Source organism: Salvelinus namaycush, chromosome 10, assembly GCF_016432855.1.
Source record: "Salvelinus namaycush isolate Seneca chromosome 10, SaNama_1.0, whole genome shotgun sequence".
In the NCBI taxonomy this organism is placed as follows: Eukaryota; Metazoa; Chordata; class Actinopteri; order Salmoniformes; family Salmonidae; genus Salvelinus; species Salvelinus namaycush.
The window spans coordinates 45,152,333-45,167,108 of record NC_052316.1 but is presented as its reverse complement, the minus strand read 5'-3'; the positions used below and the strand labels follow the sequence as shown (position 1 = coordinate 45,167,108).

Below are 14,776 nucleotides of genomic sequence, written 5' to 3'. Positions count from 1 at the left end.
TCACTAAACTCCTTTTCTCGCCTTCGTCAGCAGTTACTGTAGAGTTGACACCCACAGATCCGCTGAAGAGGAAGAGGGAAGAGAACAAGATCCCATCCTCACCTGTCAATGGCCAAAAGCAGAGTTGCAAAGAAAAATACATATCTCAGACTGGCCTATAAAAATAAAAGATTAAGATGGGCAAAATAACACAGACACTAGACAGAGGAACTCTGCCTAGAAGGCCAGCATCCCGGAGTCGCCTCTCCACTGTTGATGTTGAGACTTGTGTTTTGCGGGTACTATTTAATGAAGCTGCCAGTTGAGGATTTGTGAGGCGTCTGTTTCTCAAACTAGACACTAATGTACTTGTCCTCTTGCTCAGTTGTGTACCGGGGCCTCATTCATCTTTCTATTCTGGTCAGGGCCAGTTTGCACTGTTCTGTGAAGGGATTAGTCAAATCAAATCAAATTTTATTTGTCATATACACATGGTTAGCAGATGTTAATGCGAGTGTAGCGAAATGCTTGTGCTTCTAGTTCCGACAATGCAGTAATAACCAACAAGTAATCTAACCTAACAATTCCACAACTACTACCTTATACACACAAGTGTAAAGGGATAAAGAATATGTACATAACGATATATTAATGAGTGATGGTACGGAACGGCATAGGCAAGATGCAGTAGATGGTATAGAGTACAGTATATACATATGAGATGAGTAATGTAGGGTATGTAAACATAAAGTGGCATAGTTTAAAGTGGCTAGTGATACATGTGTTACATAAAGATGGCAAGATGCAGTGGATGATATACAGTACAGTATATACATATACATATGAGATGAGTAATGTAGGGTATGTAAACATTATATTAAGTGGCATTGTTTAAAGTGGCTAGTGATACATTTTTACATAATTTCCATCAATTCCCATTATTAAAGTGGCTGGAGTTGAGTCAGTATGTTGGCAGCGGCCACTAAATGTTAGTGGTGGCTGTTTAACAGTCTGATGGTCTTGAGATAGAAGCTGTTTTTCAGTCTCTCGGTCCCTGCTTTGATGCACCTGTACTGACCTCGCCTTCTGGATGATAGCGGGGTGAACAGGCAGTGGCTCGGGTGGTTGTTGTCCTTGATGATCTTTATGGCCTTCCTGTGACATCGGGTGGTGTAGGTGTCCTGGAGGGCAGGTAGTTTGCCCCCGGTGATGCGTTGTGCAGACCTCACTACCCTCTGGAGAGCCTTACGGTTGTGGGCGGAGCAGTTGCTGTACCAGGCGGTGATACAGCCCGACAGGATGCTCTCGATTGTGCATCTGTAGAAGTTTGTGAGTGCTTTTGGTGACAAGCCGAATTTCTTCAGCCTCCTGAAGTTGACTTTAAACAACGCTGTCTGTGTGGGTGGACCAATTCAGTTTGTCCGTGATGTGTACACCGAGGAACTTAAAACTTTCCACCTTCTCCACTACTGTCCCGTCGATGTGGATAGGGGGGTGCTCCCTCTGCTGTTTCCTGAAGTCCACAATCATCTCCTTTGTTTTGTTGACGTTGAATGTGAGATTATTTTCCTGACACCACACTCCGAGGGCCCTCACCTCCTCCCTGTAGGCCGTCTCGTCGTTGTTGATTAGTACACAGGGTTGTTCGAGATCTTCAGTTTCTTGGAAATTTCTCACATGGAATAGCCTTCATTTCTCAGAACAATAATAGACTGACAAGTTTCAGAAGAAAGTTATTTGTTTCTGGCCATTTTGAGACTGTAATCGAACTCACAAATGCTGATGCTCCAGATACTCAACTTGTTACATTGATGGAAGCTACAATCTATCTTCAATATTAAAGCTGATCCACCCCCTAAAAAAGAAACAAATAAAAGAAACTGTCTATCCCTGAATAAAACCTACTGTATCTTGTGGAATAACAGAACAACAGACAAACTTCCAAGGCAGTTACCGAAAGGGAATTTTTCTCAACTGACATCCTATGGTAACGTTATCATAACCTCATTTAACTTTGTGACTCTTGTACATTTCGTGATATCACGCACCGTGACAGCCCTATTCTCGTCCACCAGTTGACTCTTTCTCTAGCAGTTATCCTGTAGGTAAGGTTGTGGCAGCCCTACCTCCAGCACCAGTTTTCAGGGAAAGGGGAATTTCAATGGTAGAGGTTAAAACTGACCTTGGTGGTAGCACACAGTAGAAACAATAGCTGTTCTCATGAAGTGGCATAAGATGTTTCCTGTTGATAAAGCAAAATATACAGAAACATGCTGATGTTGAAGGAGGAAGACATTTTAATAAAATAAGACTTCTCCACATTGTATAAAACGATTCTCTGGTCATTATATTTCTGCTCCACTGGTTTAAAGAGATACATATTTATTACAACAAAAATACCTGTCCTTCATTGAGAGAAGGGGTCAGAGGTTATATTAGTGTCTGCACCATAGACCGTATTGGAAACGGGGGATGGAAATGTTTTATTTATTCAACAAGCGTTTCCCAGGAATGACTTCGGTCTGGAATGTTCCTTTGTTAAAAACTTCCTCCTAACCTCTGTGTAGAGTGTTGATTAACTACCCAGGAGACTTTCTATCTTATAGTCACACCCTGATATAACCCCCCCCCCCCCCCCCCCCCCCCCCTCCCAGATATGGAATGACAAACTCCTGTCTCTTCCTTGCAGGACATACGTCAGGTTTGATATGCTTGATAGAGGGGATCTCCAGCTTTCCTTGTCAGTAAGGCTGTTTCCCTGTTGATTAGGTTGTTGAAGTAATGTCATGATAGACTCATATATTAAATCTACTCATTTACCTCAGATCTCAAAAGACTGTTTTAGTTGTTTTGTCTGAACGTGAAACAAGACAAACAGATATTTTGCGTTACTCCTTTTCCTATTAAATTTGAAATGAGGCCAGAAAAATTCTAAATATTATTTTTATACTTAGATTATGAAAAATGCTAATCTGTGACATCTGGAAGATTATCATTTGTAGACAAGAGTTTTAACTATTATTTATTTTTTACTAAATTGCCAAAAAGTTGAACAAAATCACAGCGATTGTTATTCTGTTTGTTATATCAGTCAATCCCTGTCCATTGTATTGTTTTGTCTTTGGATTAAAGTATCAACAGTAGAATCCTCTCAATGTTCAACACAAGCAGACAACTGACTGTGTGTATGTTGGGTCAGTGGAGTCTCCTCAGAGGAGAAAGGGGAGGACCATCCTCCTCACTGAATTTCATAAAGGTAAATAGGAGGATAGGAGGAGAACACTTAGATAGTTGTGAGAAGGAATTATAAATACAACGAGCAAAGTGATCGTGCTGTTTTGAAAAGTGAACTGTGTATTCATTCCGCTGATTCTGTTGAAAAACTTTTCTTCAATGGAAGCAAACGGAACGGGATAAAATACATTCTACTTATCACTAAAATATATATTAGGCTACTTATTCATGTAGCCTGCATGACTTTTCAAACTCAATGAAAGACCAGTGATCTACATGGTGTTGAGTAAAGCCAATTTGACAAGGGGAGCTCTAGAAAGATGCCAGAGTTTCCGAGTTGGATGACCGTTAAAAACGATTTTCCCCAGTCGGTTCAGTTCTATATTGAACAAAAATATAAACGCAACATGTAAAGTATTTGTCTCATGTTTCATGAGCTGAAATTAAAGATCCCCGAAATGTTCCATTTTTTTTAAAGGCACCCATAGCCTATATATCAATACATACACACAAACGATCTATGTCAAATAGGAGAGAGGCGTTTTTTTGAAACCAGATTTGCTGTTTATTTGAGCAATATGAGATGGAACAGAGTTCCATTCAACAATGGCTCTATATAATACTGTACGCTTTCTTGAATTGTTCTGGATTTGGGGACTGTGAAAAGACCCCTGGTGCATGTCTGGTGGGGTAAGTGTGTGTGTGTCAGAGCTGTCTGTATGTATAACATGCAAACAATTTGCGATTTTCAACACATGAATATTTCTTAGAAACATCAGAAGTGATGCAGTCAGTCTCTCCTCAACTCATAGCCAAGAGAGACTGGCATGCATAGTATTTATATCAGCCCTCTGATTACAATGAAGAGCAAGACATGCCGCTCTGTTCTGGGCCAGCTGGAGTACACATTGTTGGATTACTTAATGGAGAAAAAAAATCAATATTTTAAGAACGGAGCATTTTCTACATTCAAACTGAACCCCTGCAACTGGACACTGACATTTTGAGAGTCCGGTTTCCCCAAATTGAGGACGAAGACCTCATCGCTAAGGTTGGTCGAAAATTCTATGTGCTACACCAAGCAGTACCTATTCTGTAACTCCCAGTAATATATACCACAAATCGTTGGTTAAATCACATTATCTGATGTACCAACCTGTAGCTAATAGAACTGGTGGTCATGATGAAATTGCCATTCACAAAGAAACATACAGTAAGACAACACAGTTTGATCAGTGTAGTAAAGTTCAGGGAATACTTTGTAAAGCTGTGGAAGGAGTGTTATCATGATCTAACTGCCATTCCTGAGTCATTTGCTTGAAATCTAGCATAATGTCTAATCCCGAGAGATAGAGAGAGATACAGAGAGAGAGAGATACAGAGAAAGAGAGATACAGAGAGAGAGAGAGAGATACAGTTCACGGGATACAATTCCGCTACAATGACACACGCAGGCAGGAATTCTGTTTCTGTATCTAGAATCAACTAGAAATCAAGGATGAAGCCCAGGCACCACACTGTATTGTCTGTAAGACAAAAAATTATAATAAATTATACTCTACTGTACTTTGTGAACGACAGTTGAACTGTGCCAGCATAACATCAACATTATAGTAGACTAGATGAACATGCATACATGTGCACAGGCACAGAGATTACATTTACAACAATATTTAGCCTAATAGAAAGAAATGTGCCATAACCCTCAAGCTTTGCACAGTGACCAGACTGTACAAATGTAGGTAGGCAGACAGTATCTACCTACAGCCATGTCTATTAAGCATGCTTAGCCAAATATTTGTGTAATAAAACCAGCTTCAGTTTCAGAGATTTACAACAATAAATTGTTGTATTATTGTTTCTTATCACTGTTTGCTAGTAAATTTAGCTAGCTAGCTTGCTGGATATACATGTTATTTACATCTGTTTGGAATCCTATCTTGCGTCATGCCTATAATTTTGTGAGACTGAAATGCATCCATGATCATAATCATAACCAATGTCAACCCTCGTCAGTTATGTTACATAGCTAGCTAATAAAATTATTTGCAGTTGCTGATCTTACACGTTTGCTAACAAGTGACAAATGTGAGGCGTGGCGCATAACAAGTTAGCAGGCGCCAGGCTAACTAGCTAGCCATCTAGTTTGCTGGTAAACCTAGCATTAGGTGGCTGGTTGTAACATTGTAGCTTGCTGTTTAATAGCCATATCTACGACTAAAAAGAGAAGAGGTTTTACAATCGAGATACTAAAGATTTTTAGTCATAGATATGGCTACCGGTAGTTGTTTAGCTAACTTAGCTAGCTACCTTCAATAGCTGAGAAACAATTCAATAGCTGAGCTACCTTCAAAACCTTGGCGGTTCCCACACAACATTCTAAATACGAGCGCATGGAATTCTTGGGGACAAGAATAACAGGGCTACTCCACTCAATGTTTGACCTTTCAATGACCCCTAGAGACTTCATCAACCCCAGCTCTTTCTTGAGTATCGGGAGCAGCTGCTCTGGAATCCTGTACATTCTCTGGTGAACTGGAGTGGGGTGTTTGAGTGGGATCTTGTGCTCCACCAGTGTGGTGTAACCTGGCGTGTCTGAACACAGTTCAGGAGGAGATATATATATTTTTTTTAACATTTATTTAACTAGGCAAGTCAGTTAAGAACAAATTCTTATTTTCAATGACGGCCTAGGAACAGTGGGTTAACTGCCTTGTTCAGGGGGCAGAACGACAGATTTTTACCTTGTCAGCTCAACCTTCCGGTTACCTGTCCAACACTCTAACCACTAGGCTACCTGTCCAACACTCTAACCACTAGGCTACCTGTCCAACACTCTAACCACTAGGCTACCTGCCCAACGCTCTAACCACTAGGCTACCTGTCCAACACTCTAACCACTAGGCTACCTGTCCAACACTCTAACCACTAGGCTACCTGCCCAACGCTCTAACCACTAGGCTACCTGTCCAACACTCTAACCACTAGGCTACCTGTCCAACGCTCTAACCACTAGGCTACCTGTCCAACACTCTAACCACTAGGCTACCTGCCCAACGCTCTAACCACTAGGCTACCTGCTCAACACTCTAACCACTAGGCTACCTGCCCAACACTCTAACCACTAGGCTACCTGCCCAACACTCTAACCACTAGGCTACCTGCCCAACGCTCTAACCACTTGGCTACCTGCAGCCCCAGTTGGAGATGGCCTCCAACTCCTTCTGCTATGGAGACAAATGAGATAAGTCCAGATCTCCAACCGTTTGATTAGACTTTGAAGGGAAGAACTGTTCAGTTTCGTCTTCGTCTTCCTTCACTGCCCTGACAAACAGTTGCTGACTGACAGGAACATCTCTTTACCTCCATTCTTTCAGTGGATTGACATGGAAGGTCTGTTTTTGTCTTTCTGCGCGCCGGCATTTAAATTTCATAGGTGGAAGGACGGACCCATATTTCAAAGGACTTTAAAGGGCAACTGCCATTGGGCTAACCGATTGATTTCTGAGGTAGGTAAGAGCAGCATAACCTGTTGTCCTGGCTCAAAGACCCTGTCTTTATCTTTCTTCTCAAACCAACATTTTTGTCTCAAACCAACATGTTTCCATGGCTGTCTTTCTCTCCATTTGCAGTACGTAGTTGAGGAATGGATTCTGGCTCTGGGATCTTTGGCTTGTCCCAGGTGTTTATGAGGACATTCAGGGCTCCTCTGACCTGTCTTCCATACAGGAGTTCGAAAGGTGAGTATCCAGTGGATGCTTGGGGAACCTCTCTGTATGAAAACAACAGGTAAGGCAGCCAATGGTCCCAGTCCTTTCCATTTTCTGTCACAAACTTCCTCAACATGGATTTCAACGTCTGGTTGTACCTCTCCACAAGACCATCTGTCTGTGAGTGGTAGGGAGTGGTCCTAATACATTTGAAACCTAATAGATACCTTAGATAAGAAGGTTGCACCTAGATCTGTCACAATTTCTTGGGGTACACCATATCTAAATTTTTACGGAAGACAGACGGAAGACAAAGGAAACCACCTGTGCTAATTAGCTATCTAGCATGCTCCTAATACCTGTGTGTAATGGAAGAAGGCCGCATGAAACGTGTTGTCACTGAAAAATACTGTCGGCTGCAACTGTGATAAAGATTAGATTTGATTCGTTTAATTAGTTTAAGCCGGTTAAAACAGTGTACAGTAAGTGAATATTTAGCGTTTGTGAAATTATTTTGATGTCATATTAAAGTAAAGGGCTTTATGTTTCTAGAACCGTATCGCAATTAATAATTGATTCACATTTAGATGGAGTATTTGGCTGTATTTTACCAGAGCCAGTCTACCTCTGAATATAACACAAGGTCCTTGAACGAAGGAGTAACGCGGTAGGCTCGCCTACACTCTGGCTTAAATCTTTAATATGTAACTTCTTGGGTGACCCAACCAAATTCACATAGAAATGTGAGTTATAGATCTGTCACTCATTGAAAGCAAGTCTAAAAAGCTCTAGATCTGTTAAATTACATTTTTTAATGTTTTATATAACCTTTATTTAACTAGGCAAGTCAGTTAAGAACAAATTCTTGTTTACATTAATGGCCTACCCCGGCCAAACCCTCCCCTAACCCGGACGATGCTGTGCCAATTGTGCGCCGCCCTATGAGACTCCTGATCACGGCTGGTTGTGATACAGCCCGGGATCGAACCAGGGTCTGTAGTGACACCTCTAGCACTGAGATGCAGTGCCTTAGACTGCTGAGCCACTCAATGTGAGCTATTGCTATGCTTCCTGTTCTTAAAGGGATACTTCAGGATTTTGTCAATGAAGCCCTTTATCTACTTCCCCCAGAGTCAAATGAACCCGTGGATTCCATTTTTATGTATTTTTCTTGGAGTTTGAAGGAGATTGCTAACTAGCTTTAGCGCAATTGCTGACTAGTTTCCTTCATACTGGATGCAGAAACATAAAAATGGTATCCATGAGTTCATCTGACTCTTGGGAAGTAGATAAAGGACTTAATTGCCAAAATCCCAAAGTATCCCTTAAAATTTTGGTTTTGTACACAGCTTCAAACAACTGTAAATACAATTTTTGGCTTATTGAAAATATATTTAACACCGGTTTACATAGTACCGTGGTTCCCAAACTGTCGGGCCGAGGAGTCGGCAGGTGGGGTCCCACCACCCCCCCAAAAAAGGAACTCAGTCCGGTTTTAAATGTTTTCTTGAAAGTTGTAATGTGCAATTCCGAAATCGGGTAGTGCATCATCAGTTCATCTTGTGATGTTTTGTCATTGTATACCTTAGAGAGTTCTGGAAGGGGGGCCTGAGTGAAAAAATGTGGGAACCCCTGACATAGTACAATGATTCTCTGCTACACTCTGAGTGCTTCTTTTGTCACATAAACTCAGACCCCCCCTATTAGAATTTGAAGTGTTATGTAAGAGTACATCCTTGGGCTAGCAAGCTAATGTTATTCGTATAAACCCTGTAGTGGTCATTTACCAGCATTATTTGCATTTCTATAGTGTTATGAACATACCCACTGTATCGTATTCCTCAGATAAATACCAGCTTTGAATTTGCCCCTTGTTGCAGAGGAGCAAAAACAAATGTGACAGATGTGGAGTCGCAGAATGACCGCTTACATCCGGAACATAGATTCGCCAGCTATGTGTTTCCAACAAAATCTGTAGAACGTACAACTTATTTCCTGTTTTGTAAAAAACGGCCCATCCTAGGAAATGCGTTTGAGAAGTTGCGCTATAGGTGTGAATATTTAATTTGCGCTATAAGGTATAATTTAGAGTGGAACCATGGATCCTAAGATTTTACAAAACAACTCTGCTCAACCAGCGAGGAGGTCGACAAGGCAATCGACGAAAGGTTTGTCAGCCAGGCAGCTACCCTAATCCTATCTACATAACCTAGCTAGCTAGCCAGCCTTCCGTTTCCTCTAGCTGTTTCCGCAAACTAGATAACACACCCACAAAGTCAAAATTGGCTATATCGTAAAAATAAATGAAAACAAACATTTGCTAGTTAACACGATGTTTTGACATGTTAGTTAGCTAGTTAACTTAGCTATCTCTTTATTAGCAGTCATTAAAAGTATTAACATGGTCCTCATTAAATAGCCTAACCGGAGCTAACGTTACTCATTCATTACAAACTTAGCCTTTCCAATTTAATTAGTTATGAGTTAACGTTAGCTAGCTAAGTTAATGGTTAACCAGTCAATAATTTTGAAGTCAGCAGTCAGATATATCCAGCTTGGATGTAACTTTTAGCTGACGTTATTGTCACTCACTAAACTCCGTTTCTCGCCCTTGCCAGCAGTTACTGTAGAGTTGACACCCAGAGGTCCGCTGAAGAGGAAGAGGGAAGAGATCAAGCTCCCGTCCTCACCTGTCAATGGCTCCATGGACGACGATGGTAAAAGTCAATAGGCTACTAGTCGTAGAGGCTTGTGGAGGTTAAACAGATGATTGAGATTGTAGTACTTCTTTATCTACTGCTTTCCTTTCCCAACTCAGAGTCCCCTGGCAAGAAGACCAAGTCAGAGATTGGAGTGGCAGGGGATGGCAGTTGTGATGAGGATAAGATGGATGTCCAGGAGACCACTGGCGATGAAGATCTGGACTCGGAGCAGAACGAGGACCAGGAGATGAGTTCAGAGGAAGACTCCTCCCATCACAATGTCACACAGCATAAACGTGAGTTTAGGAGGACCGCATTACCGTTCACCCCAACCCGACCAAATTCACATATAGGAAACTTAACTGATTCTTGATGTTTTTTTTTCCTTAACCCACTTAAAGGTGCAATATGCAAAAATTGCTCCGCCATTTCCTGGTTGCAAAAACTAGTTTGCCTAATTTCAGTTTGTGTCAAAACAAGCAGTCATAATGTAGAGAATCATTGTACCATCTAAACTGCTGTGAAATATAATTTCAATAACCACAAATATTGTATTTTCAGCTGTTTGAAGCCGGTGTTCAAAACCCAAAGTAAAAGACGCACACAAAAAAACGTAATAACGGGAAGCATAGAAATGCTTTCATTGAGAAAGACTGATCTATAAAGACAGATCTATAACTCACATTTCTATGTGAATTTGGTTGGTGTGTCCAAAAAGTTACATATTACAGCTTTAATGGTGCATACTAGGCTTGATGATTGTCCTGTGGCTTACCCATCCTGTAACAGGTCCCTTTGATACAGCTTTGATGGGGCGCATGAATGTGAACGTACCGAAGACGGTCGGTGTTGGCTCCCAAGAGATTGTAGATCCCAGGTTGTACCTGACGAGTCGCAGTTCCATTCATACACCCGAGGAGCTGAAAACAGATCTGTTGAAAACCAAGAGAAGTAGGACCTAATTTTAACCTGTAATCTTGACGATCTCTAAAGATCAGAGAATATCAGACTGATATTTTTCTCTGAAGGGGCTTTTCATGTGTTTTGTTTGTTTTCAGTGGAAGCGTCAAGAAGAGCTGCGTCTGGTAATAAGCCTGCAACCCAACTCAGACCCCTGGAGAACCGACCAGAGATTCTGACTTACAAGACTAGCAGCATGGCAGAGTACAAGGATAATATGGAGAGGAAAGACAAAAAAACTGGTAAAATGACAGAGCTAATGTAGTTTTCCTAGTCAATCTAAAGTGTTATGTATTTTAAACACTGTTCTCTGTGTAGGATTGCCCAGCGCTAACCATCATAGTATGAGAGGTTACCCCACCTCTGAAGAGTCCTACACATTGAGCTGTCGGGTGAACAATATTCCTACTCGAAAACAAACTACCAAACTCAGAAAACAAGGTACCGTTATGTATACTGGTGCATTTTTATTGAGGAAGTAGTGTTTGAGATTATTTCAGTATTATTTCAATATGAATATATTTCTATTTTAAGATATTAAGAAATCAGCTGTTATCAAGGCAATTCCTGGGAAAGCTTTTGGGGGTAAGTTTAAAAAAAAAAAAAAAAAATGTTTTAATTCTCCTTGAATTGTCCTAAAGTAGGAGGCATTTTAATATTATTTATATTTGCATTTGTTTCTGGAATTAAACATGGTCATCTTCTCATCCCTGCAGGGTGCATGTGGAAACTGTGTCAGGCTCTGGTGCTGCTTGTCTCTGGTGTTCTGGGTCTTCTGGCCTACCAGCACCTCCCACTGCACCGCAGGCCTTCAGGGGGTGGAGACCATCCAGCCTGGCCTGTGAGAGAGGGGAAGTTTGTTTCTCAGTTATCTGCTCTGGAGGCCCTGTTCCCCGGGCAGCGCTCTGAGCTGTGGAGGAGGAGCAGGATCCACCTGGAGAGGCACCTCCAGACGGCCCGGCCCACGGAGCCAGTCAGCCTGATGCTGACAGCAGGCCGCAGGGGGGAGAAGACGCTTTACTGCCTTGCCCTGCGTCTGGCCTCCGCCTTCTCCTCTGCCCTCAACGCCTCCTCCATCCACATCGACGGGGCCAGCATGGCTGGCCAGGACAGCGACCAGGTCAAACTGGACATCGACACCCAGCTGGGGCGAGCCTTCGAGGGGGACCAGCCCGTAGCCGTCATCCATCGCTTTGAGGAGCTGCCCCCGGGTTCCACGATCATATTCTACCGCTACTGTGACCACGAGAATGCAGCCTACAAAGAGGTGTTCCTGCTCTTCACTGTGCTGCTGCCTGAGGAGGAGTTAGGGAAGGAGCTCAGTCTGAATGAGGTGGAGGAGAGGGTCCAGGATTATATTACGGAAACCTTTGTGGAAAGTAACAGCTCAGACAAGCCTGGCTCCTATAATCGGATGGACCTGGACAAGCTGAGTGGACTATGGAGCCGTATCTCCCACCTGGTCCTGCCGGTGGCAGTAGAGGAGAGCATAGAGCAGGGAGGATGCATGGACTGAACTGGCAGCTACAGGAGACTTCTGGCTAGGTAGGAGCAGGCTCGCTGGGCTGGGCTCCTCTCCGTCTTTATGGAGCTCTGGAGTAGCTGTGGCTCTGTAGCTGAGGGGTGATGGTATGAAGACACACCGAGGTGCTCTGTGTCTCTGTTTTTTTTTTTAGACTTCACAGGTGAACTCTAGGACCTAGAGGTGATATCTTCCAGAGGTCATATGCTCTTAATAGAGATTTCTATGCTGACAGATCCAAACCAACATTTAATATTCAGCCCAACTGCACTGTTTAGTTTTAACTGAGATGTCCTCTCTTTCTGGTCCTCTGTCCTATTTCTGATCATTTCACAACGGCCAGCTGCTGAAATCAGGAAGTAATTACAGAGTGACGGTCTGGGTTGAGGACAACAGTTTGTTGTGGGCTGTTTTTATTTCAGACCCAAAGTTTGCTTTATAGGGAAGATGTACAGCATTGATTTTATAATATGATGTCTATTATTTCACGTTTTTCTTGTTTTGTCTTTTCTACTGTACTGAAAATGAAATCGTTACCTTGTTTTTAATTGAAAAAAAGAAAGTCCTTTTGCTATTCCACTTAAAGTGTTTGTTGCTGCATGAAATTGAATCTGAGTCTAAATTCCAGGATTTCACCACTGATCCATGCATTGGTAAAATGACTGAAACTGAGTTCCTTTTCTGCTGTTAAACGCTCATGTATACATATTTTAAAAACATAATTTAAATACCTCCATTCCCTGCATATTTGGCTGAAATATCTTGCACTAATTCTCTGGTTTTACATTTTCAACCTACCAGCTTACCTCGAGGATTGGCAGACATGAAGACGGAAATAATCGTAATTTGGGATGCTGCATTAGGTTTGTTTATCTCTCTCACTCTCTGTGTGTGTGTGTGTGTGTTATAGTATTTGCTTAATGAAAAATATTATTAAATGACTATATTGGAAATATTTTCAAATAATTGTTCAGTGGTAGTTCTATTTTTATAGGACAAGTTGGCCGGCGGTGGGGGGGGGGGGGGGGGGGGGTACAGAGAAGAGATGTTGAATATGATACTTTTCACACTGAAATTCCAAGAATCTTGGGAGGAGAGAGATCGCTGTAATTGGTCAGATTCTTACTGCTATGATGCTTCTTTTTTTTTCTCAAAATGCTTGAGTGTCTTAATGAAGTAAACAATTCTAGATTATTTGCAGAATAAGTGTTGGCATAATTTAGCAGTATAATCTGAACTGATTGAAACAGTCAATCAAAAATGTATATCACATAACTGGTATTGCCAGTCAGACATTGTGCCTTATAGAATATTTTAATTGGTGAGATTTAGATTATATTTGATACGTTGTACCAAATTACTCAGTGATGAAGATGAATGTTGAACCAAGTAATTCAACAACCTGTCCCAGCACACCAACTATTTTCTTTCCACTGAGAAATATTTTCTAGTTTTATGCTCTGTTGTTGTAACGAAGATATTCTGTATTGCTTTCACCTGAATAAGTATGTTCTCTTTGATTGTTTTGGTTTTCCTATAATAATAAAATATTTTAAAATATTTTAGTTGCTTATTGACTTTATTAATCTGAGGGGATATGTTTTTCTTGGCTTGAGGAACAACGTTATAGTGTCATGATACGATTATCCACCTGTTATCCACAGGGATGCTCTTTCTAGAACAGTACTAATGGTCTTTTTGCAGGAAGTCTCTTGATTTATATTATCTTTGGCCTGTTCCCCTCACTAATGGGCTGGTAATGATGGCCTATTGTTAGAATCGCTCACTGAGGGTTGAGTGTCAAAAGGAAGAGCTGAATGTGAAATGTGTGAACTCTTGAACAGTGACATCGGCAGGAAATAAACTGTCTATCCCTGAATAAAACCTACTGTATCTTGTGGAATAACAGAACAACAGACAAACTTCCAAGGCAGTTACCGAAAGGGAATTTTTCTCAACTGACATCCTATGGTAACGTTATCATAACCTCATTTAACTTTGTGACTCTTGTACATTTCGTGATATCACGCACCGTGACAGCCCTATTCTCGTCCACCAGTTGACTCTTTCTCTAGCAGTTATCCTGTAGGTAAGGTTGTGGCAGCCCTACCTCCAGCACCAGTTTTCAGGGAAAGGGGAATTTCAATGGTAGAGGTTAAAACTGACCTTGGTGGTAGCACACAGTAGAAACAATAGCTGTTGTCATGAAGTGGCATAAGATGTTTCCTGTTGATGAAGCAAAATAAACAGAAACATGCTGATGTTGGAGGAGAAAGACATTTTACTAAAATAAGACTTCTCCATTTTGTATAAAATGATTCTCTGGTCATTATATTTCTGCTCCACTGGTTTAAAGAGATACATATTTATTACAAAACAAAAATACCTGTCCTTCACTGAGAGAAGGGGTCATAGGTTATATTTGAGTTTCCGCACCATTGACTGTTTATGAAACGGGGGGGGCTGTAAAATTAGGTAACACTTTATTTATTCAACAAGCTTTTCACAGAAATTACTTTCATCTAGAATGTTCCTTTGTTAAATACTTCCTCCTGACCTTGGTATAGAGCGATAATTAACTACCCAGGAACCCCCACCAGATATGGAAATCCAAACCCCCCCGTCTCTTCCTTGCCGGATGGGCTCCCGAGTGGCGTAGCGGTCAAAGG

At 41.5% G+C, this 14,776-nt stretch overlaps 1 protein-coding gene across 4 annotated transcripts; it reads left to right on the top strand.

The window, feature by feature from the left end:
* Positions 1-8,901: 8,901 nt before the first annotated feature.
* LOC120055085 (torsin-1A-interacting protein 2-like) lies at positions 8,902-13,121 on the top strand. Of its 4 annotated transcripts, none has more exons than XM_039002979.1 (8): positions 8,902-9,091; positions 9,545-9,640; positions 9,742-9,921; positions 10,415-10,576; positions 10,684-10,827; positions 10,904-11,026; positions 11,120-11,170; positions 11,302-13,121. In XM_039002979.1, the coding sequence occupies exons 1-8, from the start codon at positions 9,022-9,024 to the stop codon at positions 12,099-12,101; spliced, it is 1,626 nt and encodes a 541-aa protein (XP_038858907.1). In that variant the 5' UTR covers positions 8,902-9,021; the 3' UTR covers positions 12,102-13,121. The 4 variants fall into 4 exon arrangements, with proteins under 4 accessions (XP_038858907.1, XP_038858908.1, XP_038858906.1 ...); XM_039002980.1 differs by having other exon boundaries at positions 9,542-9,640; positions 10,430-10,576; XM_039002978.1 differs by having other exon boundaries at positions 9,542-9,640.
* The last annotated feature ends 1,655 nt before the right edge of the window (positions 13,122-14,776 follow it).